Genomic DNA, 22,735 nt, shown 5'->3' on the forward strand with positions numbered 1-22,735 from the left:
TATTACCTCCAGAATCAGAGGTCCTATCCCTCTGAATACCCTCTAGGAATCACAAGTCAGGAGACAGCTGCTGCACTCCCATCTTGCTTGTGGACTTCTCATAGGCCTCTGGTCAGCCACTGTGAGAGCAGCATACTCTAGACTAGATGAGCCTTTCGGTTGATCCAGCAGGGCTCTTCTTATGTTCTTAAGTGCTCAAAAGTACTCTAGAACAACTCCAATCAAGACTCTTGACTACTTTTAAGCACTAGGGGGAACTCTATGGACAATCACTACTGGAAAGAGAACCGCCCTATGACCTGAGTTTTGCAAGCCTGACTGAGAGTGGAACTACATATTATTAGAGACATGGGCAGTCTGTACCTTTTTGTATCCTCATTCTTATAATATAGGATTGTGTTGCAGTAAATCTGTGACAGGATTTTACATCATCAAGCCGTACATTTCCACACCCACCAATGATACAAGGCAGGGGCAGGGGAATATCATGCCATAACTTAGGCTGTAAAAAACAGACATAACCAGAAAGAAACACAGAGTGATGGCATTTCTGTCTCTCCTAGAACTTGTAATTTCTTCCCAAGTGTTCATTATCATGCACAACAGAGGTAATTCTGGGTTAGTTAATGACAGTAAAGCTTAAAAGTTTAGCCTCTCACAGTGCTATGATGCCAGTTTGCATATTCAACTTTATTCTGTATTTCATTATGTTCATAATTTATATCAAAAAATTTAAATGAATTGCCGCCCTGGGCTCCTGCTGGGAGGAAGGGCGGGATACAAATCACTAATAAATAAATAAATAAATAAAATGACTGAAAGAAAAGACAATCAGAGGAGCCAACATGGTGCCCTCCAGAACTTGTTGGACTACTTCTTCCAGCATCCATGCTGGTTTGGGTGATGTCCAACAACATGTTGGCTACCCCTAATTTAAATAAATGATTGATAATACATGTTTTTAGCCCCCACACCTCTCAACTGCAGAAATGAAAGACAGAATAGTTTGTACAACAAGAACAAATACTCCTGGGCTGATTTTGATCTGAGGTAGATTCATTGTTAATGCGTCTTCTTGGCGGCTAACCTGGATTTCCAGCTCAGCAATCCGCTGCCGCATCTCTGCCACTGCAGCCATGCTATCAGCTTCTCGCAGACGCACAGCCATCACCTCTTCTTTGCTCTGCAATAGAAAATCCAAGCCAATGACAGCAGCCTAGTAGAGAACAAGCAAGGAGACCTGCCCTGGGTAGGGACCAGGAGAGAGAAAAAAGCATTGCCTGCATTTCCTTATGGCAGCTGAAAATGTCATGAGGCTCATAATGAGTCATGAAACTGCCCGAAATTCCTAGGAACACACAAAGAAGACTCTACAAAGACAGGACAGTGACTAAAACCAAAGATGTCAAACATGCAGGAACCCAGTCTCCTCTTTGAAATAAACAAACAAAATCTGGGCTCTCATTGGATGCATTTGCACACCTCAGTAAATAAACCATAGTTAATTGTTCTCCATGAATAGACAGATGGCTCCCACTTTGCTTCTTCCCTAGCATGAGTGAAAGGAACAAACCACGATCCATGGCTTAGTATTATATCTAAACAATGGGTTGTATTCAATCATGTCCTACTTAGAGTAGACTCGTTGAAATTAATGAACCTAAGATAGTCATGTCTATTAACTTCAATGGGCATACTCTGACTAGAACTAGCATTGAATACCACCCAATGGTTGGAAAGCCAAGACTTGCAAACTGCAGCACACTGGTGCCTGGTAATCCCAATAGGTCCAAGGATTTGGAGGACGGGGTCTACTCTGGAATCTCACAGAATTTCTGTTCTGAATTCCTGCCTTGAGAGCAGTGGTATTGAAAGATTCATTCCTGGTCATACCTTCCTTGTCATATAGGAGAAGATTGGTAAAAGCAGCATATGTCAATTGCATGGTATCCCATTAGAGCTCACCTTGCATTCAGATTCAGAGTGCTTGCGCTTGGTCTCACTCAGTTGGGTCTGCAGCCCCTTGTTCTGGGCGGTGAGGTACTGGACCTTTTCATGCAGCCCAGCACATTCCTGCTCCATCCGGTTTAAATGGTTGCTGTTGATTTGATCCTGGAATAAAGGCAAGATGATACTTTGGCACTTTCAAGACCAGACATACTTCTGACAAATACATCTGTGTGTATCTCACTCTCATTTATCACCCCCTGAGTGTATTTAACAAGCACATACACCCTTCCATACAGTTCCAAATCTCACACTTCCACTCAAGAGAAAGGCATTGTTTGCAACTTTTTTAAAAAACAAACACTGGTGTAACCAGGACTTAAGTTTAGGAAACATGCTCATGTTGTGAGCGGAAAGATCTCAAGTAAGTTTCTAGCCATAAGAATGAACAGGGAGAAAAATAATTTCTCAAGGAGTTTGTATGGAATTGCCGTAACTGCAACCCAATAAAAACATGACTGCCACCTGGGTTTCAAGCTCCACCACCCTCTGGCGCAGCTCCCGGACTTCAGCTTGAGCCTGCGTCTCACGCAGACGGAGGCTCATCAATTCATCTTGGAGGTCATTCATAGTGTTCTTGCGAGGAGAGTCCTTCCATCGCCCACCTGTCCGGCTCAGGTGGGCCTAAAGCAGGGAAGACAGAATAATGAAGTTTTAGTACAAGCATATGGTGCTCACCGGTACTGATTCTGCGGAATAGACACAACAGTACAAAACATGGCATATTCTGACACTGGACAGGAAGGGGAAACGAGTAGCTCACAATAGGAAGAACTTTATTGGGTTAGACATAGGCCAATCTGCCCAATATCTTGTTTCTGACAAGGATTGGAACTGATATTTCACAGAAAATAGAGAGCACACAAGGGAATGTTTAAAAATTTATTTTATTTAACAAAATTCATATACTGCTTGAATGTAATAAAACCTCAAAGTGGTTTACATAATAATTATAGTAGTAGTAGTAGTAGTAGTAGTAGTAATAATGGCATTACTACTGTTTATTCCTAGCTTTCACCTCTCTAAAGTTTAAGAACATCCTGAACACGTGTTACTTTATATCAGTCTTTTTAAAATAGTTACAACCTTGCACATAGCATCATCTTCCATTTTGTTGCCAGTTTTCACAGTAGTAGCAAGTCTTATTATCTTTTAAATATTCTCCTGTCTTTCCCCTGTTTATGAGCTGCAAATTTTGTCACTACATTTGTTTGCTGCCCTCGTAATATCAATCCCAACACTTCTTGCTACACTTGGCTCCACTGTGGAAACTGTCTCCTTATGCTCAGCCCATGTACACTATCTTTAATGAGTTGCTGATTTGATTTCTTTTATTCATGCCACTTTTAAAACAGACTTTGGAGAAAGATCTCATGAAAAGATCTTCTGAAAATCCAAGAACACTGAGTTGTATTCAACCACATCCTACACAGAGTAGACTCACTGAAATTAATGAACCTAAGTTAGTCACAACCATTAACTCCAATGGGTCTACTCTGAGTAGGACTAGTGCCGAATACCACCCACTGTATCAGTGGCCTCACTGGAATATAGGAAGCTGCCGTACACCAAGTTAGTCCATTGGTCCATCTAGCTCAGTACTGTCTGCACCATAAGTAGCCAACATGATGCCCTCTAGATGTTGTTAAACTACAACTCCCATTAGCTCCAGCCAGCATGGCCACCGGTCAGGTACAATGGGAGTTGTCATGATGTCATCTAGCAACACTGGCTACCCTTGGTCTAAACTGATGGGCAACAGCTTTTTTCCCAGTCCTGCTTGGAGATGCTGGGGATTGAACCTGGGACCCTCTGCTTGAACAACAGCCCTTCCCCATCACTAATAGCCACATACTTATTGCTACTTTAAAAAAGGTTAGCTACTTTAAGACCAAGTTGACTATTTCCTTATATGTTATGATTACTTTTGATATTACTTATTATACCTAGCTTTTATTTAAGATACTTTTTATTAACTTGTTTGGTACTCATACATAATCTATATGATGAGCCCCGGCAGCCTTGCATAAAAAGAATTACAATATGTCAGCAACAAAGCAGAAAACAGAGTATAGGAATTCAGCAATCATGGCAAGGAAGCAGGAAGTTGCTAAGTGGGCAATCATTCTAGTAGAGCATACCTGCCAGTTGTCATTGAGCTCCTTCACTTGCTGCTGCAGCTCCCTAAAGGACTTCAGAGCCTCAGACTCCCGCACTTTCATAGCCTTCAGTTCTTCCTGCAGGCGGGCCACATTGTTTTCATCAGGAAGCAAGCTGTTCTTCTACAAAGGGAAGGGAGTCAGAAAGACAGCTGAAGCATTTCAATCCACTGGTGCTCCAATGCCTAAAATTCTGAGCGCTGCAATATGTAAAATTGCACCTCTTTAATTAACACACACGCTATCTATAGCCCCAGGATAAAAATACCCAACAGTTTCTGATGGGGATGGAGGGAAATCAACCAAAGTTGCTCTTTCTCTGTTTTCTTCCCATACTGAAGATGTCTCCTGAATGCATCTAGATAATGATAACAATCCCTTATTTAAACATGTCCTTAAAATATGTTTTCAATTGTTTTTCTATGGAAAAATACTGATGTAAGTTCAAGGTATATATTCAAAAAAGGAATACTAATCATGGAAAAGCAACCAGGAAAAGTAATCTCATGACTTTTGCTTGTCGAAACCAATTGTGTGAATTTACCCCTATATTACAATCTTCACCTACGTGAGCAATGCAGAGACATCTATATTAGGCTTCAGACAGTTCAGGCCCTACTAGCCTAGGTTAATGTCAGCTGCTTTTTAATGCATGCATGTTTTTATCCTAGTCCAGTGATGATGATGAAGAATTTGGTTTATTACCTGCCCTTCACCCTAAGGTCCCAGAGCAGGTCACAAAGCAAATTCCAACCACAAGTATAGGGTGGGTCCCAAAAATGTGTATCTCAAGTGTCAAAGGCCAAGGTAAAGAAGTACAATAAAAGCTGTATAGTAAAGGTGCTAGATGCACCTCTGTGGGAAGGGGGTTCCATAATTAAGGACCTGCCACAGAGAATGCCCTTTCCCTGGCCAACCCCCCCCGACCTTCTGAGGACAGTGAACTACCAAGAGGGCTCCCTCTGCTGTTAACACCCAAGAGGGTCTGTAGGGAAGGAGGCGGTTTTTCAGATATTTGGAGCACCCTGAATTGGGCCCAGAAATGAATGGGCAACCAATGTACCTTCTCCATGTCCAACACTTTGTCCTGCATCTCTTTAAGTGCACTCAGAGTCTCAGACTCCCTCAGGCGTGACTGCTCTAGCTCTGTTTCCAGGTGACTCACAAACTCCTCAGAGAAGCGGGGATTTCCCTGCACAGGATGAGAAACATTTTCTGATATTGTCAACAGTTTTTATTCTAGTGAAATAAACAATTCAGAAACCATGACCAAACTAGATATGATGTGGGAGAGCTGTGAACAATCTCCCAATGGTATATGTGCATTTACTGAAATGCAGTTGCAGGGAAGTTGTGAATCTGATCAGAATAGAAGGAAAGAGAGAGAGAGAGAGATGCTTAACACTTCTGCTGTGGGCTATTTTACCTACTAAAACCTCATACATCCTCTTCATTCAGCTGCTTTCTTATCCTCAGGGGTGGGAGAAACAATTGAGGGAGAGTGATTTTTGACCAAAACACTGCCCATAGAGAAAGAGCCTAACACTCCTCTTGCTCTATCAATATTGCAGTCCTCCATGGAGATCCATTTCAGTTGTGCGTTTTTTTTAAGTGGGAAGCGAGGACCAAGTACATAGTCCGGGGGTACTCCTTGATTCCACTTTGTCACTGGAGGCCAATGTGGCCTCAGAGGTGCAGAGTGCCAATTTCTAGCTCCAGCTTGTTCTCTGGTTATGGCCATTCCTGGACAGGGATAGCCTGTCGCTGTCACCAATGCTTTAATAACCTCTCTGTTACACTATTGCAATGCATTCTGCATGGGGTTACCCTTGAAGACAGCTAGAACTCACAATAGGGCCTTCACAGGGGCGGTACCTCAATTGTGGAACAGCCTTTACCCCATGAACAGACTTGGCAACCAAGATCCAATTTTCAGCATCAACTAAAAATATTTCTCTTTCTTCAAGCCTTTTGAGAGCGAATATTGGCCTGCATGGTAGGAAGGGACAGAGGGAGTGATTCTGTATCATATTTTAACTGAATTGTTGATTTTTGTACTAATTTGTATTGATTGTTTTATGTAATTTTTTATTGCTATGACCTGCCCTGATATTGGTTATGATGAAGAGAATGGATATAAATTTGACAGATATATAAATATTCACGAGGCTCTCCTGTGAAGTTTGGCCTTTAGTAGAAGGATATAATTGAGTGACCAAACTATAGTAAAAATTAAAACACACACACACGAGAATTTGAGTGCTCTGTGCTGTTAGAAAAAAAGAAAAGAAAAAAAGCTAGTCACAGGAGAGGACTGTGCTTGCTGGGAAAGGCCCTGTGCTTGCTGATCTCAGGAAAAACCACCAATACTAAGGCCAAACCAGTTAACTTACACCTCTTTAATTCCCCACCCCCACCTGTGCTGCTTCTTTTGTAATGTTAGTACATCACCTGTTGGTCCTGCATTTGCCGAATAGTACTTTGGGCCTTCTGCAAGTTCTCTGTTGCTGAACAGCACTGCTGCTTAACCACTGCTAGCTCCCGCTTGATGATGTAGTTCTCTTCAGCCTCTTGTGCACGGGTAACTTGGCCCTGAAAAAGAGACTAGAAGCAATTATCTGAAGAGAAACACACCCATCTACAATTTTTCTATGATACATATCGGACAAGCAATCACAACAGAAATGCTATGGGTAGCAATACCAGGTCCCAAGAGTAATTTAGTACTGGGGACATATTATCACTCCCCTGATCAAAATGTGCAAGATAATCTTAAAATGAACAATAAAATCAAGGAAGTATCCAAAGGAAAAAATATAATAATGAGTTACTGGGTAAATGCATAATCTGGTCATGATAAAGAGACAAATTTTGAGATATTCTAAATAACTGTGCCCTAGAACAACTGGCCACAGAACCAACCAGAGGGGCAGCAATCCTGGACTTTACATTAAGTGGTGCCCAAAATTTGGTGAGAGATTAAGTATTGCAGAACTGACTGGGAACAGCAATCACAGCACTATCAAATCCAACATATATGTAAACAGAAAATTGCCAAGGAAGTCCAAAAGAGTTACATTTGAGTTCAAAAGAAGAAAATTCTCAAAAATGAGTAGATTGATAAAAAGGAAGTTGAAAGGCAACTCCAAAAGGCATCTCTCCAAAATGCCTAGAAGTTATTCAAAACCATAATGACAGAAGCTGGTCTAGAATGTATACTGCAGATCAGGAAAGGTACTGCCAAGGCTAAGAGGATGACAGTTTGGTAACAAGCAGAGTAAAGGAAGTAATCAGAGGCAAGCAGTCTTCCACCAGGAAATAGAAGTCTTGTTCATGAGAACAAAAAAGAACACACACTTTAACAAAAGAAATGCAAAACGACAATAAGGGATGCAAAAATAATTCTTCTTCTAGCACATCATTAAAAACATTAAGACCACCACCACCACCAAAAATTTTAAATATACTAGAAGCAGAAAATCGGCTAGGGAGGCACTTGGACCTTTGGATGACAAGGAAGTTGAAGGTATGCTAAAGGAGGAAAAGGAGATTGCAGAGAAGCTGAATTAATTCATTGCATCTATCTTCACTGCAGAAGATGTTACTAAAAAACAATCAAATCACCAGGTCCAGAAGGCAACCACCCGAGAGCTATTAAAGAACTCTAATGTTAAATTGCTGAACTTCTAACAAAAATATGTAATTGTTACATATGGGACAGGTGGATGCGGCTTGGGAAAAACAACATCAAAGACCAAATTAGGACCCCTGTTGGGCCTAATTTGGTCTACAGGCTGGAGGTTTTCCACTGCTGATGTAGAACAAGTCTTGCTGAAAAAGAATTAGCATGGCTTCTGCAAGGCTAAGGCCTGCCTCACTAACCTTCAGAGTCCTTTGAGAGTATCAATAAGCATTTGGATAACATTTGGTTATGTAAGTCACTTTGAGTAAAATGGTGAGAAAAGCGACTACTTCTACTACTGCAACTAATAATAGAGGTGATCAAATCAATATTGTGTACTTGTAATTTCAAAATACTTTCGATAAAGTCCCTAGCCAAAGACTCCTAAGTAAGGTTAGCAGTCATGGAATAACAGGGCAGATCATCTCATGAATCAGTAACTGATGATACCAAATTGTTCAGGCTGGTAAGAACAAAAAGAGAATGTGAGGATCTCCAACAGAATCTTTCCAAAGCGTGAAGGGGACTTAAAATGGCAAATGTGGTTCAATGTAAGCAAGTGTAAAGTGATGTGCATTGGGGCAAAAAATCCTAATTTCACATATATACTTATGGTGTCTAAACTAATGATAACTGACAAGGAAAGAGGTCTTGTGAGTCCTAGCGGATAGCTCAATGGAAATGTTGACCCATTGTGTGGCAGCTTGAAAAAAGTAAATTCCGTATTAAGGGTCATTAGGAAATGGGGAGTGGGGAGGGAACCTCATAATGCCATAATGCAAATCTATGGTGTCACCACACTTGGAATACTGTGTATAGTTCTAGTTACCACACCTCAAAAAGGATATTTTGTAGCCCTGGAAGAAGTTCAGAAAAGAGCAACCAAAATGATTATGGGGCTAGAACAACTCTCTTGCGAGGAAAGGCTACAATAATTGGGCCTTTTTACTTTGGTAAAAAGACAAGTAAGGGGCAACACAGAGCCTACAAAATTATGCACGGAGTGGATAGAGACATGTTTTTCTCCCTTTCTTATAATATTAGAAGCTGGAGACATCCAATGAAGCTGGATGTTGGAAGATTCTTGATAGATAAAAAGAAGTACTTCTGACAGTGCATAGTTAAACTATGGAATTCATTCCCACAAGGTGCAGTGATGGCCACCAACCTGGATGGGTGTAAAAGAGGTTTAGACATATTCATGAAGGCAAAGATTATTAATGGCTACTAGCCATGATGGCTATATTATCTCCGGTATCAGTCTTTCTCTAAATATCAGTTGGTAGGAACCCAAGTGGGAAGAATGTTGTTGTGCTCATGAGCTAATTGTGGGCTTCGCATGGGAATCTAGTTGGCCCCGTGAGAACAGGATGCTGAACTAGATGGACCTTTGATCGGATCCAATGGGGCTCTTCTTGTGTTCTTAATTTGCTGTTTTTTAAAATGGTGGTAAGCAGAGTAGCATCAATTGGCATCCGGGCTTCCTAAAACATTGCTTCAGTGCCAGCCATACAGATAGATTATGCAAGTAGGCTTTACCCATTTTTCAGTCTTTTAATGCTACCTGTGGCAAAATCCAGCACAGAACTGTATGACATCACAAGGCATATGAAAGGGATTTCTCCTTCGAAGGCACCATCATGTCAAATCCTTCACATGTATGTAAAGCTAAGCTAACACTTTAGTGAAAAGGCTGAGCTGGAACCCATCGCCCTGATGCAGTTGTGCTTTGCATATAATTTTGATCTATACGGTGCTTTAAGATTAGCAACTCCTTGCAGGCATCTAGCACAGAAATGCAAGCTCTCATGCTCCTCATTCCAGCTGTGCAACACTGTCCCCAAGGCTTCCTGTCCCTCCAAATCTACACAAGCCCCACTCAGTACAGCCCCCAGATCTACAAGCTCAGTGAGGGTCTGTTATATTACAGGGGGAAAGATTCAGTACCCCTAGATTCTACTTGAGATGAATAGTCCGCAGGAAGGGAGGGCAAGAAACCAAGAATTCTGAGGTATTCTAGCTGCAAATCTAAGGGATAAATGCCTTATTAGTTAAAATTTGTGATTCCTAGAAACTGTAATATTTATACCAGCATAAGATGTGAAAACATAATGTTCCAGGAATTTGTCTTTACACAGTGTCATCAGCCATATTATTTATACAAGGAACAGATGTCCAGACATCCAAAGCAATTTGCAAAATCAGAGAGCACCAGTGGCAGAGCAGGAAATGGATTAGGGGAACTCCAAATGACAGAGTAACATCCAGTGATAAAGCTAATAACCTTCTGTCCTTGGTACCAATGCTGCTATAAATATGGAAAACTCATGTGGCTCGAGGATTAAATGCAAAGCAGCTGCTAAAGTTACAACTCTGGGGTTTGGCACCCAGTCTGGGACCTGTGGCTAGTGGAGCAACAGAATCGCATAAAACATATCCCAAATTTTGGGAGGGAGCTGGGATTTAGAGGGTTAGAGCCCTGCAAGAAAAGGAATGTAATAGGTTTAGAGAAGGAACAGGCAACTAAGTACCCTCCAGATGTTGTTGGACTGTTGTACCCTCCAGACGTTGTACAACTCCAATTAGCCCCACCCAGTATGGCCAAAGATCAGGGACCATGAGAGTTGTAGTCTGGAGGGTACCACATTGGTGACTCCCGATTTAGAGAAAGGATAAATGCTTCTCAGGTTTGATTCACAGCTGGGAGTAAACATAATATGAAGTCTTAATCTCCGTTTTTGATAAACTGAAAAAAAAATACAGTGGAAGCTCATAACATGGTTCACTGTATTGTGTATTTGGCTATACTGTGGGGAAGATTATGTCCCCCAAGTAAAATACTGTTTACAGAACGTGGCTTTCATTATAATGCAGAAGCCCTATAAAGCAGGTGCGTCCTTTGACCCTGACCCCTGCATTATAAGCATTACTGTGTGCTGTTGTGGAGCAGTTTTAATAGTTGCCATGTGGTGGTTGCTATTCATGTGCAGTTGCTCACCATGCAGATAGGGTAATTTTCTCAAAGCTACTACAAACTTCCTCCCAGTGGCATAGTGAAGTTGCCCTAGGCTGCTGGCTGAATTGCTGAAACAAACAATAACTACATGACAGCAACAATTCCCAAGTCAAGCAACTTGTAAAATAGTGCAAGATAGGGCCGTAGGTGAATGGTAGAGTATCCACTTTGCGTGCAGAGGGTCCCAGATTTAATCTCCAGCATCTCCAGGAAGGGCTGGGAATATCCCCTGCCTGAAACCTTGGAGAGCCACTACTAGTCAGTGTAGAGACTACACTGAGCTAGACAGAATGATTGCCTGATGTGGTATTAGGAAGCTTCCTATGTACATATTAAAACTGATCTATTTATTTAAGTAGCAGCATACATGTAGGCCATGTAGACTACATGTAAAAACATCTAGGTTTTTTAAGTAGCAGCATACATGTGCTCATTCACTGCAATAATTTCCATGAAAGGTCTCAGCTCACTAGAGCTGTTCCTTCAGCTTTCCCATGTATATTTGGTATTCATCAGTTTTGCTCATGTAGACCTTTTTTATTTCCTACATTCACATCCTGCCTTTTCTCCAAGGAGCTCAGAATAGTTGTTTTAGGTTCATGGCCACCTTGGGAGGTATTCTCAACTTGCCTGTGGCCAATGAGTGGGCTTCTTGGTCAGAGGGGATGTGAAACTCTTTCCCATGTCCAAGCCCACTACTTCAACCACAACATCATATTGGTTCTCCTTCTCTGAATACTACCATCTGCATTCATCATGGTTCCTCCCCACCCCAAATCTTTTCCTGCTGGAAAGTAGCTCCTCTATCAGGTCTAATTAAGAACCACTTGGTGACTGTCTGGGACCCATCAGAAGCACTGTAGTGTTTCTATAGTGGGAGGCATTATATATACTTTTGCCAAAGTACTACCCTTAGCTGTACATGAATGTATGTACCAAAGACACAAATATGTAGGAGGAAAAATAGTGTTACATGGAAAGGGTATATGAAGGCTCCATTGCTAAGACACAAAAATATCAAGATGCACCGATACATCTACTCTACTGGAAATGCTACTATGAAATACAACCTCCATGTGCCTTCTACCCACAAGAGATTTCTGTGTTCTCCCTACAATTGTCAGAACTGGGAGTCATAAAACATAAAGAACCAAGACCCAAACAATGAATGCTTCATGTAAAATTCACCACAATTTCTCTCACTCTCTCTCACACACATGTACACATGTATACACATTTGACATGCGGGGGGGGCTTTATGGCAATTTTTTTTCAGAGGGCACTGCCCTCTTGCTTACCATAAATCTCAAGATGCAGTTTTTCAACTAAAGAAACATGGGGGCTTGTAATGTCCTACATGGGGAACTATCTGCCCATTCTTCATAATTTTGAATGTGGTTCTCCATTTCTTTTCTTTTTTTACTCCGATTGAAGGTTCTCCATTTCCAAAGTTACAGAATTTTCTGTTATGGCCTTTATGTTCTTTCTTTTCTCCAATTTGTTATACTCCTCTCTTCATGATAAAGATTTGTAGTCTTTTATTTCAAACTTACATAATTTTGAATACACGTCTAATCTTGATTGTAAAAGGCAGCATCTCCTTCTCCATCAACCTTGCCACAGAGTTTGGAAGCCTGTGGCCACCTTACCCACCCCCAGCAGCAGAGTAAACCTCTCCCCAGCCCCGACAGGCCTTCTGAGTGACAGCATCAAGTGTTGCAAATCCAGCTTGTTTCTGCAACACCACTAAGGCTACCTGCAACAAATATGAAATGAGGGCAGTGCAGTCTCATCACTGTTGCTAGAAATGAGGCCAATTTTTAAAAAATGGCATTGAAGAAGCACTGGGAACAAAAGACTCTGACTGATGTGAAAAAAGACTTTTGTGGGAAGATCTTCAGAAAACATTCCCCCACCTCCTATTGCCAAAGAGTTTCGTTGAACACGTGGCTCTACCCTGCTTTATTTCATGATTCTTAATTGTTGTAGTTGGAGGGAGAGTGATCTAGAGAACACAGACATCTCTTAATCTGAGCGCCTAGGTAAGAAGAGGTTATGTAAAAGGATTAGGAGACAAAATAAGAAATACTTGAACTAAATTGCAGGTATACATGAAAGTGAAAGAACTCACAAGGGCTCTCCACTAAAAGAAACCGGTATCTGATGACTCTTAGACAGGAGAGCTATTCTCTTGCTTTCTTACACTGACAGGTGAAGAAACAGTATTGCCTGCTGCCTGGCTTTGTATTTTACATTCCATACCTCATAGCCTCAAACAGCACAGCTAGCACTAGTAAAATCTTTTCCATTTTTGTGAGTTTTCACATAAGGCTCCTAATTTTTAGATTTACTAATTCTCATAATAAATAGAGTTGAAGCCTAATCTTCTAAGCCTCCCATGTCTGTATTTGATTGCAAGGGAAGAGGCATTGTAACCCAAGAAGTATTTATATGAATTGCCTCTCTGTCTGCAGGCATCTGAGGCAATAATATAACATGAGTCCTGTAGTATAAGAAGCAAACCAAGGAGATGTAAGGCATGTGGTGTGGAGCAGTTAACAATTCCAACCAGAGTAATATATAATCCTTAATTATATCACAGCGAAGTACAGTACTTTGATCTCAAGTATCCAAACTTTAAATCCTGTATGAAATGAATTTGCTATAATGGTATTTGCTAACGTGATGTCCTCCAGGTGCTTTGGTCTACAATTCCCATCTGTCTCAGCTGCCCTAACTGGGGTGATGGGAGTTGTAATACAAAACATCTGGAGGGAACCAGGTTGGCAACAGCCATGCTATTATGAACCTAATTTTTCAGAATCCTTAACATTTTATTCCCATGCATTTCCACACAAAAATCAGAAAGAGACATTCAGTTAAGACTAGTTTTAATGGTTTTCAAGCCATGCTTCTCCTTAAAGCTATAGTTTATATAGTGGTGACTTGGAAGAAAAAATATCCTTGGATAAAAAGATACTATGTAGAAGATGCACATTCAAAGCCCAACTTTGACAACTTCAGAAAGCTTCCAGCTGTACCCCTGCAGCTTTAATAAAGTCTTTTTTCTTCTTCTAGGACTCTGCAGAATAAGTAGTCATTGACATTTATATGAAAGACATTTAATTTCCTATGAAGGTGGAATTTCCATACATAGTCATTTGCATGCTGTTTTCCAGACGTAAGGATAGTACAAAACATAATCCCCTGTAGTAATTTTTACATGGAGGTACCATAGTTTCATCACTCTTCCCCACCCACACCAAGTAGTTCTGCGCTGCATTGTTACCTAAGCCCAAAGTTTCTCAGCCCTGAGCCCTAAAACCAGTTTTAGCCAGCCACAGCCTATACAGCTAACTTTGCCTCTGGTAGAAAATTTGATTCTTCAAGAGCCAGAGCTGGCATAAGTTAGCATTGTTCTAGCCAAAGCCTGATTAGTTAAGAGTGATGTGAAAAGCTACAGCTTCAGAGTTCACATCCTTAGCTATATATAGAATAGGAAGGATTGCAGCATCACAAGATCTAATGGACACAACTTGAGCATTGCCTTTTAAAGAATATCTGAGCAGGATTATAGATGATTTAAAAAAATACTTAATTGTCAGCCTGAACTCTTCTGGATGGAAGTGCCAAATAAACCCAAGCAGTGCACAAAGACAAGATTGCAAGTGTTTTGTCTGGGCTGGAATGAAGTATCAAGATGAGAGTTGGAAACTTAAAAGGTTGTACCATACCTGGATCAATCTATCTGCCAAGGCAGCACTCTCCTACAGACCCAGAAGAGGAAGATCCAGACAAGGAAGGAAAGATGAAGAAAAGAAAAAGATACAAAAGTCACACAAGCACTCTATAGCTAGAAGCACAGCAGAAACAAAGACAAAGATCCCAACAGAGCCCAAGGAGAGAACTTCCATTCCGGAACAGTCCCAAATCTGCAGTGTGCCATTTCTCTTTATGGAGAAAGGATGGCACTTTTGCAAGCATGCGCTTGTCCATAAGGGAAGGCAAACAAATATGGATTCCCTCAAGCACACAATGTCTTATATTAACTTCACCCCAATCCTGCAATTGCTACAGCAGCCTATAATTTCATTGCCCATTAGATCAATGGAAGAGGCCCATTATTTCAGGAGTCACACATGTGTTGTCCAGATATTTAGGATAGGTACAGAAATGCAAGTCTGCAATGAGAAAGTCCCATGAACTGCTGCCTCTGGACTCCAAGATCTCTTCTAGATAACTATCAGCATGTTCTTATGCCTACATCAAAACAGCACCAAGGATCTTCTATATTTTTCAGGTAAAACTTTAATATTTAGCACAACACAAGGTCATTTGAGGCATATGTCTTAGCATAGCTGAAAAACAGTGTAAGATTCAATTGCTGCACAATGAAGTCAGCCACAAGACAGGCTAACAGGCTTAGGTTATCCAGAAAATACCAGCTACTTCTGTTTAAGTTATCATCCAGACTAAAGCTTTTTGGGTTGACAATATAATCATGTGTCTGTACTTTTGCAGAATACTCTTCCCATCTTAAGGAGTCCAGGGAGCAGATCACTAAAGTTTTACCACTTCATCATTACCAGCAAAGATTGTGAAAATGCCGAGTAACACTGCCTTGAACGTATTTTACTCTCTACTCTCTTGGAATAAACATACCCACAGCAGTCTGAGGATATACCGCAGAAACTAATGGTTAGCACCCTGAGCAGTGTTTTTGGACAACTCAGACAGGCAGCTGTGTAAGGCCTCATTTTTGGTGGCCAAACTAGTTTGGAAGCGGAGGAAGTGAATTCTCATGCGGCTGGGTACACTCCTCACCTTCTCCAGGGTTTCAATTCGCTGTTTCAGAAGGCGATTCTCAGTACGGAGCCTCTGCAAGCAAGATCAAAGTCAGCGTGCATTCTAATGTGTAAGCGTGAGCTTTTGTAAAGAGATAGCCAGCATACAAAAATTATGCTGATGTCCTGAACACCTAAGCTAGAGCCATCTGCACAACCAGCTGCTTGAATAACCAGGGAAGCAAAAATTACACCATATACACTACATTACACCAAGGTCCCAAGACAAGTGAGCTCTTGATCTTTTGCTTGAATTGTGAAAACAGAGGACACTGTAGAAAGATTACATGCCCCTACAATAGATTAAAGAACTACCATACCAGGAGTTCTAGGTCCTGATATGAAAGGATTATGTGACAACATGATGTATGTGGTCTGGATATTGGCCCTTTGGGTAACAGTGTCTTGAGGCCTTGCTTTGGGGCAATAAGAAGAAGCAACAAGTTGACACGCTATTTTGAGAAAGGAAGCAACGGGGGGGGGGGGCTCCCATAATTTTGTTCTGTGGTATGTGCAAGATAAGTGCAGGAATGTACGAGAAAAAGACAGCTTACCTTGATTTCAATCTGTTCTTCCATCTCTCTGTTTTTGATCGCTGTATACTCCTTCTCTAGTCTGTAACAAAGGCAAAACACAGTTCACCCAGCTTCCCCCTACAAAACTCTGGAGATACTCAGAGATAAACTTGATATGATGGCAGCAGACCTATGTGTTTAACCCCTGATCTTTCCTAATCACATACAAAGCAGTATATTTCAGGTTACAGTTTAAGGAACATGTGGGGCTCATGGTGTAAAAATCCAGCTTTTGCTATGCTAGCCTGCACCTGAGAAGGAAGGTTTGATTTTGGCCTGGAGAGGCCTCAAGGGAGACTCAGTCAGGCAAATCGAGTTGCAACAGCACATGATAAATTCTTGTCTCCTTTCACTGTAAACCTCTGCCATTTCAAGTTTAAACCAAAGATCATCAGAGTACTTCTAGAGAATATGGTCACCTAAATGTCACTCCTTCTACCCCGTCCCTCAAAATTACTAATCCAGTAGTTTTCAATAGTCTGGAGGCTCCTTCCAGCAGGGCTCAAAATATATGTTTATCTCTTTTCCCCATCTCACCTGGACAGCAGAATAAGATTCATTTGTAGAAGCCACTTCACAAACCTTTTAGACAAACTCTTCCTGGTTGGCACCATTTAAAAACTTTTAACACCTTCTGCTAGCAAGACAATCTGTGGTCTTTGTTTTTAAGTTAAATTTCAAACTCCACTTGAGATAAGAGCTGAAGCTTTTCACCTCAGTAATTAGGAATCTTTGGCTACCAAAGAGACCCCACCTCTCTGCCCAGAAAGCTTACCTGTGGACTGCTCCACCCTCCTTTCCCTTATCTTTAGATTTATTTTGTTGCCACAGAAGTTTTAAACTCTTCTAAATTCACCTTCAACACATGGAACCCCAGCCTCTCAGAACAAGGACAGGGAGTAAGTCTCCCTTTCTGCTCTTTTCCTTGGCAAACCCATCAGCTGGCAAAACACCAATTAATTCCCTTCTTCCCTTATCTTCTGTTTTCAGACTAATCAGGTCCCTCTTGCTAGGAAAAACCTGCTCTTTTTATTCCTCTTGCCATGACCCAAATTCTTCCAATTGCTTTCTTCTAATTCTTGACCTGATTCCTTTCCCAAAGCCCCACAAAATCTCTACCCAAACTCCCTTCCTCCCCTGACAGCCTAAAGCAAGTAACACCTTGGCCCCTTCAGCCAAATCTCCTTCCCCTCATTCAGCCAACATCCTCCTCCTCCCCTGATCACATCCTAGGTTTCCTGTATTTCCCCAGGAATGCTTTAAGAATAAATCTTGCATTGGTTTTAAACTCTTCTAAACTCAGCCTAGTATTAGTGTACTGTTTATTGGTTTTGTTTCAATGTGCTAATTCCCTTTCAATATAATAAAATTTACTTCTGATATATCTCTTTTGTCTATGTCAGCCTTTGGGATGCCTAACTCTGGAGTGCATCTAGGCCTCAATGTCAAAAGATCCCTAGAACTGAGTGTCAGGATGGCATGTGAGAATTACAGGCTTGTGTGCAAACTGCACACTTCATAACAATGGGCAAGGAGAGTTGAATCCTCCCCATGCTTGCTGGTTAATTACCTGCAGCTCCCCACCTAGGCTGTTTTCTTCCAGCCAGAATCACTTCGTACCAAAGCCTGGGCAACAAACTGAACAGAGGAAAGTAGTTGGTGGTGTAAGGCTTAAGCTGCATTTACCAGCATGCCCTTTCTGCTCCTTAAGCTAGAACCCAGCCTGTTTCCAGTACAGATTTGCTACTGTTGGATCTAGTTTGGCGCGTAGAGGACTCAAGGTTTAGAACAGTTAACCATCGGTGCTGGCACCATACAACTCTGAAGTCTTCCAGACCATACTTCGTAATTACTAAACGATGCAATACAGCCTATTTTTGACCCTAGTAGGGGAATGGATGCCAGTGAACCAGCTTAATTTGATTCTTTGTCTCCAGTATTTGATGAATGACCTTCAGTTTAGTCAGTACAAAAATTGTAATATATTCAACTGCATCCACTAGCAGTTATCAATTTGACCCCAACACTAGTTCCATTTCTAGTCTTCTGCAACTGTGTATTCTAGAATATCTCTCAATGTTAGTCTGTATCTAGGGCCTCAATTTATATACTTTAAAAAGAGAGCCAGTATCTCCTATCGTGGAACAGGTTGGATATTTAGGGTCTATGGTACTTATTTAAATAGCTCTACAAATCTCACCATTCTCTCCTAATCCCCTGATGTTTATCTTAAACTGAGCCAAAAAAAACCCACACAGGGATTTCTGGATCTGTTAAACCAGAAGACTAATTTTAATAAGATGCTTTTTGATGTGGCAACAGTTCAAACACTATACGTGCACATATACTTTGGGATAGTCTTCTGTTCATTGTGTTTTGGCTAGGAGTGGGAATACCCCAGTGTAATCTACAGTCCAGTCCATAATTTTATTCATTTTTATTTTTTGGGGGGGGGGAGGGTGTTCTTCTTAAGCCTGAAGTAGAATGATCAAATTCATCAACAAGAACTAGCTGTACAGAGGTTTCATGGTGTCAGTATTTTCACTTCAAATCCCAAATACCCACATACATTTACTGCTGGTTATTATTTATTTATTAAATTTATATCCTGTTCTTCCTCCCAGCAGGAGCCCAGGGTGGCAAACAAAAGCACTAAAACACTCTAAAACGTCATAAAAACCGACTCTGAAATATATTAAAACAAAACATAAAAACATCTTAAAAAGCAATTCGAACACAGACACAGACTAGGATAAGGACTCCACTTAAAAGGCTCGCTGAAAGAGGAAGGTCTTTGGTAGGTGCCAAAAACATAACAGAGATGGTGCCTGTGTATTATTTAAGGGGAGGGAATTCCAAAGAGTAGGTGCCACTACGCTAAAAGTCCTGTTCCTATGTTGTGCGGAATGGACATCCTGATAAGATGGTATCTGCAGGAGGCCCTCACTTGCAGAGCATAGTGACTGACTGGGTATATAGGGGATAATATGGTCTTTTAGTTATCCTGGTCCCATACTATATGGGGCTTTGAACACCAAAACCAGAACCTTGAACTCAGCCCGGTAGCTAATGGGCAGCCAGTGCAATTCTTTCAGCAGCATGTTGGCGATACCCTGTCCCAGTGAGCAGTCACGCCACTGCATTTTGCACCACTTGCCGCTTCCAGACTAACCTCAAGGGCAGCCCCACATAGAGTGCATTACTGTAATCCAGCCTGGAAGTTAACAGTGCATGGACAACAGTGGTCAGGCTATCTTGGTCCAGAAATGGCTGCAGCTGTCATACCAGTTGAAGCTGGTAAAAGGCACTCCTAGCCACTGAGTTCACTTGGGCCTCCAGCAACAAAAGTGGATCCAGAAGCACCCCCAGACTACAAACCTGCTCTTTCAGAGGGAGTATGACCCCATCCAAAGCAGGCAACTGACCAATTATCCAAGCTTGGGAATCACCAACCCACAGCACTTCCTTCTTGCTAGGATTCAGACTCAGTTTATTGGCACTCATCCAGTCTACCATGCTACCAGGCTTGCATGGCCTCTCTCGATTCAGAAATAGAGCTGGGTATCATCAGCATACTGCTGACACCTTGCCCCAAATCTCCTGATGACCACTCCCAAAGGCTTCATACAAGTGTTAAAAAGCACCCCACAGCACAACTGCCAGAGGCCACCCAATACTAATCCCTGAAAACGACCCTCGAGGATAGCCTTTTAGATCAGATTTGGTCTCTTCTTCTGAACTTTTGTTACAAATGATGGTTGCAAGTTCTCTTCTCCTTTCCAGTAATATTTTTCTCCCCCATCACCTCTAAAGTCTCCACTGATTTTGTTGGAATGAGTTCATTTTTTACTCGTCAATTTGCTTAACTTGCATTTTAATTATCTTAATGTGTAATTGTAGAGGGATTGTTAAAAGTAATGAAGTGTATATGGAATGCAATAAACACACATAGGACTAAGCTAATTATGGACAGCAAGGGCAATATCTGACATTGTGTTGTGCGGGTGGATTTCTTCTCCGCTGCCCTGCAGCCCCCCTGCACTCCCCAAAATCTGCTCCAGAGGGTCCTCCAGAATGCAGAAGCACATCTGATGGGTATGCAGAGGGCTGCAGAGGAAAGAAAGGGAAGCCCCGCTAGCGGGTGGGCACAACTCGGTATCACCCCAGGTCTTGTGACTTGAGGGAGGAACACTCATAAGAAAATGTGTTTAGCCCTATCTAGTGTCTACGGTTGACAGGATTCAAGTGCTACCGTGCTGGGAAGTCCCAAGTTCCAGCAATGGCTGAAAGCATTAAACACTATCTGGTGTGAAGGCTACAACCCCTTTTGTATGCCACTAATAGTGACAGAAAAACCTGCTTTTGGCAAGAGAAATTCCTCCAGTATAGCTGTTCTGGAGGCTTCCCATGCAACCTACACAGCTTTCTAGAGAAAGTAGCAAAGACATAGGGCAATGAAGTGACAAACCTATTACTTTTGCCTCACTCAGTATTTTGCAACTATTTAACTTACACATGCATAGGAAACACTAAAAACTTACCTCTTCATTTTCTTAGGGTTGTATTTGACCTGGTAGGCCTTAAGTATTAGCTTATCAGGACAGCTGTCAAACTGATGAGGAATCACCTTCTGGAAAAACTGTGAAAAAGGCAATACTAAAGTCAGAATGCACCTAGGATGCATACCCAGATCAGCAAGCCTGTCTCTAATTTCCTGCTTTTGTATCTACATTTTGCCAGCAAGCTAAGAGGGAAGGAGTGACTGGGCTTTGGAATGCTGTTTGTGATGTGACTCTTCCAAGTGTTGATCACTTGAATTCTACTTCTTGAGAGTTACACAATCTAGCATTATGGTCAGGCAGCCCTTAGAACAGAAGCAGGTAGGGGAACAGCACTACTCACCACATTCGTTATAGTTTATTAAAAGCGTTTTAGGAATTCTAGCTCTTCCCATCCCCCCACCCCCCAAGACAATGGCACAACTCAAAACAGGGTACTTTTCACTAACCTACAGCTTCAAGTCCTTGATACAGGATACCTTTTAACTGTGACAATACCTCCTACCACACTCTTAAGAGTGGAAGCAGCAGCAAACAAAAGCAGCCGACAGTAAGGATGTGCTTCCTCCACTAACTGCTGCTCTCACCAGATGGGCTAGGGCCCTTCTCCCCGCTCACAGAGACCACCAGTTCCAACTGTCCTGTAAGGAATAGCAGGACACCTTCTCTGGGGGGGGGGTGTTCATTGCTATCAACTGGGGCCCCATGAGACTACCTGCTGTGACATAGGAGTGCCAAGAAGCAGGCTGTCAGGGCCTTTTTAAAAAAAAAACTGTGAGGAGCTCATTTCCATCTAAGCTGGTCATTGCAAAACCTTGTAACATTAAGAATTTGGTGACCACGTTTCTCATTTTCCTCCCTATTCCTGTTGTGCAGTGTCTTTACATGATAAGACTGAGGGCTGAGACTACACTATTTTTATTGACTTGTAAGCCACTCTGGAGAGAGCCAATGTGGCATAGTAGTTAAGGTGCTGGACTATGACCTGGGAGACCAGGGTTCAAATCCCTACACAGCCATGAAGCTCACTGGGTGACCTTGGGCCAGTCACTGCCTCAGAGAAAGGCAATGGTAAACCACCTCTGAATACCGCTTACCATGAAAACCCTATTCATAGGGTCGCCATAAGTCGGAATCGACTTGAAGGCAGTCCATTTCCATTTCACCCCTCAGACTAAAAGACTCCCAGAGCAGCTTATGTAAGATCAACAGTAAGACAGTTGAGTGGCATATCAAACAGCGGAGTATCAAACAATCTTCATGTTTCCATGATCTCAACTGGTAACATTCCCACAAACTATAGTTAGGTAAGTGTATTATATAATACTGTCAGATCATCTGCAAGGGTGAAAAACTAGGATCAGCCTTCAGAAGGTTTGACACCTTAAAGTAGTAAGTTTAACGCAATTTAAATTGCAAGTAGGAACAAAATGGATCTTTGAATGGCCAGAGTAAGACAGCATTTTTTAAGGCTCCCAGGACCTTCCTTGCCATCATGCACTCTCCCTCTCACTGGATTATTTCATCATGCACTCTCCCTCTCACTGGATTATTTCAACACTAACAACTGCAAAAAAACAACCAAAGCTCCCAACTGAGGTTAACACAGTAACAACACAATCCTAACCATGTATACTCAGAAGCAAGTCCTACTGAATGCAATGGGGCTTACTACCAGGTAAATGGGGTTAGGATTACAGCCTATGTTATTTTCTTGTGATACTTCTCTCCCCTCACCTAGTGTATTCCCATACACTGATATACTGTGCAGTAGTTCTGTTGCCTGGTATCTTATCAAGGGCTCTAATGTCCAGGCAAGCAAACCCAGACTGCATCCCATCTGGTATATTTATATACAGTCACAAAAGACTGAGAAGCATCTGAGAGCTTTTT

General features: G+C 41.7%; 1 protein-coding gene across 8 annotated transcripts in view; it reads right to left on the bottom strand.

Moving 5' to 3' along the window:
* The window catches only part of EVI5L (ecotropic viral integration site 5 like), a 76,561-nt gene that overhangs the window by 9,432 nt on the left and 44,394 nt on the right, over positions 1–22,735 (bottom strand). For 6 of the 8 annotated variants that reach the window (XR_009761363.1, XM_061616656.1, XM_061616655.1 and 3 more), the window contains exons 9-18: positions 20,825–20,922; positions 16,263–16,323; positions 15,689–15,742; positions 14,599–14,631; positions 6,618–6,758; positions 5,230–5,358; positions 4,149–4,289; positions 2,473–2,631; positions 1,966–2,112; positions 1,088–1,183 (exon numbers count right to left, since the gene is read on the bottom strand). Coding sequence is in view for 7 of the 8 variants with exons in the window: in XM_061616656.1 (XP_061472640.1) it covers positions 1,088–1,183; positions 1,966–2,112; positions 2,473–2,631; positions 4,149–4,289; positions 5,230–5,358; positions 6,618–6,758; positions 14,599–14,631; positions 15,689–15,742; positions 16,263–16,323; positions 20,825–20,922 (1,059 nt within the window). In the remaining variant the exon portion in view is untranslated. The remainder of the gene's footprint in view (positions 1–1,087; positions 1,184–1,965; positions 2,113–2,472; positions 2,632–4,148; positions 4,290–5,229; positions 5,359–6,617; positions 6,759–14,598; positions 14,632–15,688; positions 15,743–16,262; positions 16,324–20,824; positions 20,923–22,735) is intronic. The other 2 variants (XM_061616660.1, XM_061616661.1) reach the window with 2 other exon arrangements.

The sequence above is a fragment of the Rhineura floridana genome, chromosome 3, assembly GCF_030035675.1.
Source record: "Rhineura floridana isolate rRhiFlo1 chromosome 3, rRhiFlo1.hap2, whole genome shotgun sequence".
Lineage (NCBI taxonomy): Eukaryota > Metazoa > Chordata > Lepidosauria > Squamata > Rhineuridae > Rhineura > Rhineura floridana.